General features: G+C 46.8%; 1 protein-coding gene across 1 annotated transcript in view; it reads left to right on the top strand.

Moving 5' to 3' along the window:
- Positions 1-7904, top strand: part of LOC141047835 (uncharacterized) — a 133568-nt gene that overhangs the window by 41698 nt on the left and 83966 nt on the right. The window contains exon 3 of the mRNA XM_073543157.1: positions 4126-4153. Within this exon, the coding sequence (XP_073399258.1) occupies positions 4126-4153 (28 nt within the window). The remainder of the gene's footprint in view (positions 1-4125; positions 4154-7904) is intronic.

The following is a 7904-nucleotide window of genomic DNA, read 5'->3' as shown; positions in this document are numbered from 1 at the left end:
GAAATCTTGCACAGCCACAGGTCATGACCTACACCTTCAATTAGACTTATTTTATTTATTTTAGCCTTCAGCACATGAGTGACTTTATGCTGCAGTGTCTGAGAAACAACCCACGCGTGGCTCGTATTCTCCACACAAATGACTACTGGGTGGCCACCCTCTTAGATCCACGTTACCGGGACAGCCTTCAAAGCCTAATTACACCTCTGAACCAGGCGCGAAAAATGCAGGAGTACCAAGACGCACTGGTTAATTCACTCATGCACTCTTTTCCACTGCATAGCAGTGATGCGCGTGCACTAGCAGGCACCTCAGTGCGTCCTGGGCCCAGCGGAATCCGTTCAGAAGCCGGTAGCAGAAGCAGTACATCTGCTACTGACAGGTTCAGTATACCCAACCTGTTCCAACGGTTTCTGAACCCGCAAACAGTTCGGGCACCATCAGCACAGACAGTGCAACACACTAGGAGGGAACGTTACCGTGACATGGTGGCACAATACCTCTCCACCCCTGTCAGTGTGCTTCAGGATGGATCTGCCCACTTCAAGTTTTGGGTCTCCAAGTTGGATACATAGCCCGAGCTTAGCCAGTCTGCCTTGGAGGCCCTGGCTTGTCCTAGTGCCAGTGTGATTTCTTAACGCGTCTTTAGTGCAGCTGGCAATGTACTAACAGACCAACATACCAGACTATCCGCTGCAAATGTGGACCGGCTTACATTCGTAAAAATGAACCAGGCCTGGATTTCTGGTGACTTTTGCTGCCCTGGGCCAGAGTAGACTGGTTACATGCATGGTTGGTGGTAGTATGCATGCTCTGTCATGTGCCTATGTTGCACACATAGAATCATAGAATCATAACAGCGTCATCTGTTCTCTGACTCTTTCACCTCATACTGTTTTCCATGGGCTCTAGTACTGCCAGCTAGTGCCCATTTCCGTGACTGCTGATTTCACAGCATGCTGTGTTTCTGGGCTCTAGTACCGCCAGCTAGTGCCAATTTCTGTGACTGCCACTTTCATAGCATGCCATGTTTCTGGGCTCTAGTACTACCAGCTAGTGCCCATTTCCGTGACTGCCACTTTCACAGCATGCCGTGTTTCTGTTCTCTAGTACCGCCAGCTAGTGCCCATTTCCGTGACTGCCACTTTCACAGCATGCTGTGTTTCTGGGCAACAGTACCGCCAGCTGTACCTCATTAGACCAAAGTGGAAAAAAGGACGACAGATGCCAAACACCTATAGGCAGAAGCACAAGAGGCGGGATCCAGCCACGCCGGCTGTTTCCTGGCAGTGAAGTGCGGACACAGGTCCCTCCCCGAGGGGTAAACTGAGTTCCAGCATCCCCAGCTGGTTCTCAGGAATGCCCAAGGGCACGGGTACCTCCAGCTCCAAACCGTGTTTCGACAACGCTCGCCGTTACACGGTTGTGTCCGCCGCACTGTTCTACGCCCCCACCGTACATCATTCTGGCTCAGTTTGCTGTTATCCGTGGTGTCGGCAGTGTAGAAGCCCCCTATGTGGACTCCAAGACCTGGCGCTCAAGGCTGGTCTCAACAGTGCCAGTAGGCCCTGCTCCTTCCCTGCTGCGACTGTGAAGTAAAGAAGACTGTGTCCGAGTTGCGGGGGCAAATATGGCTCTTGCACCTTCTGCCGAGAAGACATTACTCCGGTAGAAGACCCAAGACAGGAAGACAGATGCAGAAGACCCAAGACAGGAAGACAGATGCAGAAGACCCAAGACAAGAAGACAGATGGAGATGTCCCTGGACTCCTGTCTTTTTGCTCTTGAACTTGCGTCTTTGTGGTTTTTTTTGGGGCTTCTCAGCAGTGCTTTTGGCCTATGTCACTACTACATTGTGGTATCCGGGCTACAGTAATGTCAGCTGTTGCCCAGTACAGCCACTGGCACTTTTACCTTCTGCTGCTTATCTGGGTTCAAGTAATGTCAGCTGGTTCTCAGTAGAGTCAATGGCTTAGGTCCCTCCTTTGTGGTATCTGAGTTCCAGTAACGTCTGCCGGTCCATGGTAGTGCATTCTGGCACAGGTACCTACTGCTTAGTTAATGGGCTCCGGTAACGTCAGCTGGTGCCCGTTGGTTCCATTGGCTCTTATTCTGATTTCTGCTGCCTATACGGGTTCCAGACTCACCAGCTGGTTCTCTCAAGTTCCTCTGCCTACTGTTACTTCTGCGTATTTCCTCTGGGTTTGGGACATTCTGCGACCAGCCAATAGCAGAATCATCATAGACGGAGGTTTAGGAAGCAGTAGGAGCAGATGTACATGAACCAAAAGCAGAATATCAATATGCAGAATTACTGAATAACAGTAATATGATCAGCAGAAGACTAAGCATGGTTTAAAGGGAGTGTATCCGTTCCTCCACGTGGTGCTCCTGGAATCTCCCTGCAAAGCAAGGTGAGCTGAACGCGGACACATGTCAGTCAAAGGGCAATTGACACCACCACTGGCAGTTTTAATTTAATAATGTAAAATCACTAACCCTAACTATCCTTAACCCCTAACCCTAACCCCTAACCCTTACCCTAACCCTACTAACCCTAAACCTAAACCCTAACCATAACCCTACTAATCCTAAACCCTAACCCTATTAACCCTAACCCCTAACCCTACTAACCATAACCCCTAACCCTAACCCTAATAACCCTAACCCCTAACCCTACTAACCATAAGCATAACCCTAACCTTAACTAACCCTAACCCCTTACCCTAACCCTGCTAACCCTAACCATAACCCTAACTAACTCCTAACCCTAACCCTTACCCTACTAACCATAAACCCTAACCCTACCCCAACTAATCCTAACCCAAAGAAAAAACACCGCTGTTAAGAAGATGGCGACCAGTTTTCCTGCTACAGCTTTCGCTCTGTGCATTTTTCTAGCGATTTTTTTGCTCCTCTGCCTCTGCAAACTCCTTCCCCATTATCCTGAGATGTTTCCCCTCCATTTTATCCATTATATAGCACTGTAGTGGTCATTTTGTAAATTCCGATTTTTTTTCTCCCATTGACTTGCATTGATATCGGAAATCGGAAATTCCGATATCCGATATTTTCCAATATCGGAAATCGGAATTCCGATATGATATTGGGCAATATCGTTCATCCCTACTCGCTACGCTGTCCCAGAGCTGTTTAAAAGATGGAAAATGAGCTGTGATTGGTTGCTATCAGCAACAGTTTTCTTTGTAGACAGTTGTGGTAACTGAGGCCTATTATTCTTATCATTTCTATGGTGTTATCGTCCTTATGTAAAGCTGGAAATAACACAATTTATTACCGTGCCAACACAGACCACACTCTGACACAGACTGCAGGGGGAGCTCAGTATCACACAGGATAGGATTAGATACACGGCTCAGCAGTCAGTATCACACAGGATAGGATTAGATACACAGTTCAGCAGTCAGTATCACACAGGAGAGTATTAGATACACAGCTCAGCAGTCAGTATCACACAGGAGAGGATTAGACACATGGCTCAGCAGTCAGTATCACACAGGATAGGATTAGATACACAGCTCAGCAGACAGTATCACACAGGATAGGGTTAGATACACAGCTCAGCAGACAGTATCACACAGGAGAGTATTAGATACACAGCTCAGCAGTCAGTATTACACAGGAGAGGATTAGACACATGGCTCAGCAGTCAGTATCACACAGGATAGGAATAGATACACAGCTCAGCAGACAGTATCACACAGGATAGGCTGAGATACACACCTCAGCAGACAGTATCACACAGGATAGGATTAGATACACAGCTCAGCAGACAGTAGCGAACAAGAGAGTATTAGATACACAGCTCAGCAGTCAGTATCACACAGGAGAGGATGAGACACATGGCTCAGCAGTCAGTATCACACAGGATAGGATTAGATACACAGCTCATCAGACAGTATCACACAGGATAGGATTAGATACACAGCTCAGCAGACTGTATCACACAGGAGAGTATTAGATACACAGCTCAGCAGTCAGTATCACACAGGAGAGGATTAGACACATGGCTCAGCAGTCAGTATCACACAGAATAGTATTAGATGCATGGCTCAGCAGTCAGTATCACACAGTACAGGATTAGATACACGGCTGAGCAGTCAGTAACACACATGATAGGATTAGGCACACGGTTCAGCAGTCAGTAACACACGATAGGATTAGATACACAGCTCAGCAGAAAGTATCACACAGGAGAGGATTAGATACACAGCTCAGCAGACATTATCACACAGGATAGGGTTAGATACACAGCTCAGAAACAGGATGTGCCAAAGGAGAGGACATTTTCATTCCAAGAATTCCTCTCATTCCATCTGATTTTTTTTATTTTAAATGCCTCCAGTTTCCAGTTCAACTGCTATTTGCAATGTCCATTAACAATGCTCAGGGACAGTCCTTGAAAGTAGTAGGGATCGATTTAAGTAGTAGGGATCGATTTGCAATCTCCATGCTTTTCTCATGGTCAACATTACGTGATCTGTTCAAGAGTTTGAACTGCCAAAAATCTGTTCATCTTTGCACCGAAAGGAAAAATCAAACATGCTGTTTATCAAAAGGCTCTTGAATGAGTTGAAAATAAAATACTATCAATACTTGGGTAATCGTTTAGTTAATTTGTGTTGCAAATCTGTAGTGTTGAATATATGATGTGAAATGATTTTATGTGCAATATAATCATTATAATTTGTTATAACTAACCACAGTTGGTTGCTATGCTCAAGCAACGCCGGGCTCTTCAGCTAGTATAAAATATAGTACACTCCCCATGGTCCTCCATACTTTATTACGGCCACCAGTCACTGATTTAAAAAAACAAACAAACAAAAAAACAATAGTCACTTCTCGCTGCACCCGATGCTCCGGACTCCAGGCGCCCTGTCGTGAAATCATCATGCCCTCTGCGATGAGACGTCAGATGCCGATGAAGAATGATGGGAGAGAAAGAGTCAGCTGATGCTCCATCATCATTGCTCGCAATAAAGTGCATAGAGGGGGTTCACAGGCCCCATAGCAGTCGCATGGCCTGCCGCCATTGGTGGTATACCACTGGTTCCAGACCTTAGTGCTACTGCCCCTTCCCCCTGTAGTATTATACTGGGTCAGAGAGTGCACCAAAAGCATCTTTGAGTTATTTTGGCATGGTACTGTAGGAAGTATGCTCGCCTGCAGTTTCTACCCAAACCATTCAACCAAAGAATGGAACATGTTGCTTCTTCCAGCTGGCTGCTCTTCTAATCGATTTTGATTTGGGCCCAGACCAGCTCTTCCATCAATGTTCTTCAACTACTCTGTTCATCATACCTCCCAACTTTTGAAGAAGAGAAAGAGGGACAAAGGCTGCGGCGCGAGCAGTGTGCTGTGGCAAATTTTAGACCACGCCATGAACACATCCATTTCACATCTAGTCACACCCGTATCCATGCCCCAACCACACCCATTTAGCACTGCTGATCACACTGACTGGTACTGTGGGCAGAGTGGCTGGCACTATGGGCAAAGTGGCTGGTACTGTGAGCACACTGACTGGTACTGAGGAAAAGAAAGAACAGAGCGAGAAAAAAGAAAACAGAGAGAGAAAGAAAGGAGAAAGAATCAGAGAGAGAAAGAAAGAACAGGGAGAAAGAAAGAGGGGACAGAAAAAAGAACAGAGAGAGAGAAAAAAAGAAAGAACAGAAAGGGAGAGAGAAAGAAAGAGGGGACAGAAAGAACAGAGAGAGAAAGAAAGAAAGAACAGAGAGGGAGAGAGAAAGAAAGAGAGAAAAGAAAGAACAGAAATCGAAAGAAAGCAAGAAAGAAAGAACAGAGAGAGAAAGAAAGAAAGAAAGAAAGAGGAAAAAAGAACAGAGATAGAAATAAAGAATAGAGAGAAATAAAGAGAGAAAGAAAGAAACACAGCGAGAGAAAGAAAAACAGAGAGAAAAAAGAAAGAGGGGAAAGAAAGAAAGAACAGAGAGCAAGAGAGAAAGAAAGAGGGGAAAGAAAAAACAGAGAGAAAGAAAGAACAGAGAGATAGAGAGAAAGAAAGAACAGAAAAAAAGATAGAGAGGAAAGAAAGAACAGAGAGAGAGAGAGAAAGAAAGAAAGAACAGAGGGAGAAAGAAAGAGGGGACAGAAAAAAAGAACAGAGAGGGAGAAAGAGAAAGAGGGGAAAGAAAGTACAGAGAGGGAGAGAGAAAGAAAGAGGGGAAAGAAAGAATAGAGAGAGAAAGAAAGAAGGGAAAGAAAGAACAGAGAGAAAGAAAGAAAGAGGGGGAAGAAAGAGAACAGAGAGAGAAAGAAAGAACAGAGAGAAAGAAAGAACAGAGAAAGAAAAAAAGAACAGAGAAAGAAGATTAGAGAGAGAAAGAAAGATTAGAGAGAGAAAGAAAGAGGGGAAAGAAAGTAAGAACAGAGAGAGAAAGAAAGAACAGAGAAAGAAAGAAAGAACAGAGACAGAGAAAGCAACAGAGAAAGAAAGATTCTATAAAGATACTATTCTAGTCCGGCTCACATTGTAATGCCTACCTGGGCCTCCTGGTGTAGGACATGTCATGATCTGCTCACATGGCCGATATCCCGAGTCCAAGACGATCCCGCTGTCCGCGCTGTCGGAGGAGGACACGGTGATGGATCTGAAGCATTCCTTGAAGTGCCTCCATGGTTCCGTCACAATCACCTCCCGAAATTACCTTATTGCCGGTCAGCTTCCAGCACGTCACTTCCGATGGATCGTCACATGCGTGTTTTAAAGTGCTGATCGGGGCTCCACCGTGTACTCCTGTGTCCTCGGGAAAAGTAAGCTACTGGCCGGGGCAGTGGGGCAGACTCTCAAAATCGGACTGTCCCGCTGGATCTGAGAGGTATGAATGCTCCCCATCATACAACTTGTATACGCATGGCTCCACACACCCCATACACACATGGTTCAGCTTTGTATGCCTCGTACACACACTGCTCCACTCCATACACCTTGTACACACACGGCTCCACTCCGTACATCTCATACACACATGGCTCCGCTCCGTACACCTCGCACACACACTCAGTACACACATGACTCAACTCTGTAAACCTCATACACAGCGGCTCCGCTCTGTAAACCTAGTACAAATGTGTCTCTGCTCCATACACCTTGTACACACGAAGCCACGCTCTGTACACCTTGTACACACATGGCTTCACTCTGTAAACCTTGTACACATGTGGCTTTGCTGCCTACACCTCGCACACATGTGGCTCCGCTCCGTACACCCCATACATACACGGCTCTGCTCCGCTCTGTAAACACATGGCTCAGCTTCGTACACTTTGTACACACAAGGCTCCATTCCATACACCTCGTACACACACGCGGCTCCTCTCTATGCACCTCATACACATGCGGCTCCGCTCTGTACACCTCTTAAACACACACGGCTCTGATCGGTACACCTCATACACACACGCGGCTCCGCTCTGTACACCTTGTACACACACGGGGCTCCGCTCCGTACACCTCGTACACACACGGCTCCGCTCCGTACACCTCGTACACACACGGCTCCGCTCCGTACACCTCATATACATGCGAATCTGCTCCATACTCCTTGTATACACGGCTCCGCTCCATACACCTCGTACACACACGGCTCCGCTCCGTACACCTCGTACACACATGACTCCACTCTGTACACCTCATACACACACGGCTGCACTCTGTACATCTCGTACACACACAGCTCCGCTCGGTACACCTCGTACACACACGGCTCCACTCTATACACCTCGTACACACACGGCTCCACTCTGTACACCTCGTACACACATGGCTCCACTCTGTACACCTCATACACACACGGCTCCACTCTGTACACCTCGTACACACACAGCTCCGCTCCGTACACCTCGTACACACACGGCTC

This window comes from Dendrobates tinctorius, unplaced genomic scaffold (genome assembly GCF_039654945.1).
Source record: "Dendrobates tinctorius isolate UK_male_01 unplaced genomic scaffold, ASM3965494v1 ptg000129l, whole genome shotgun sequence".
In the NCBI taxonomy this organism is placed as follows: Eukaryota; Metazoa; Chordata; class Amphibia; order Anura; family Dendrobatidae; genus Dendrobates; species Dendrobates tinctorius.
This window is presented reverse-complemented; position numbering and strand designations above follow the sequence as displayed.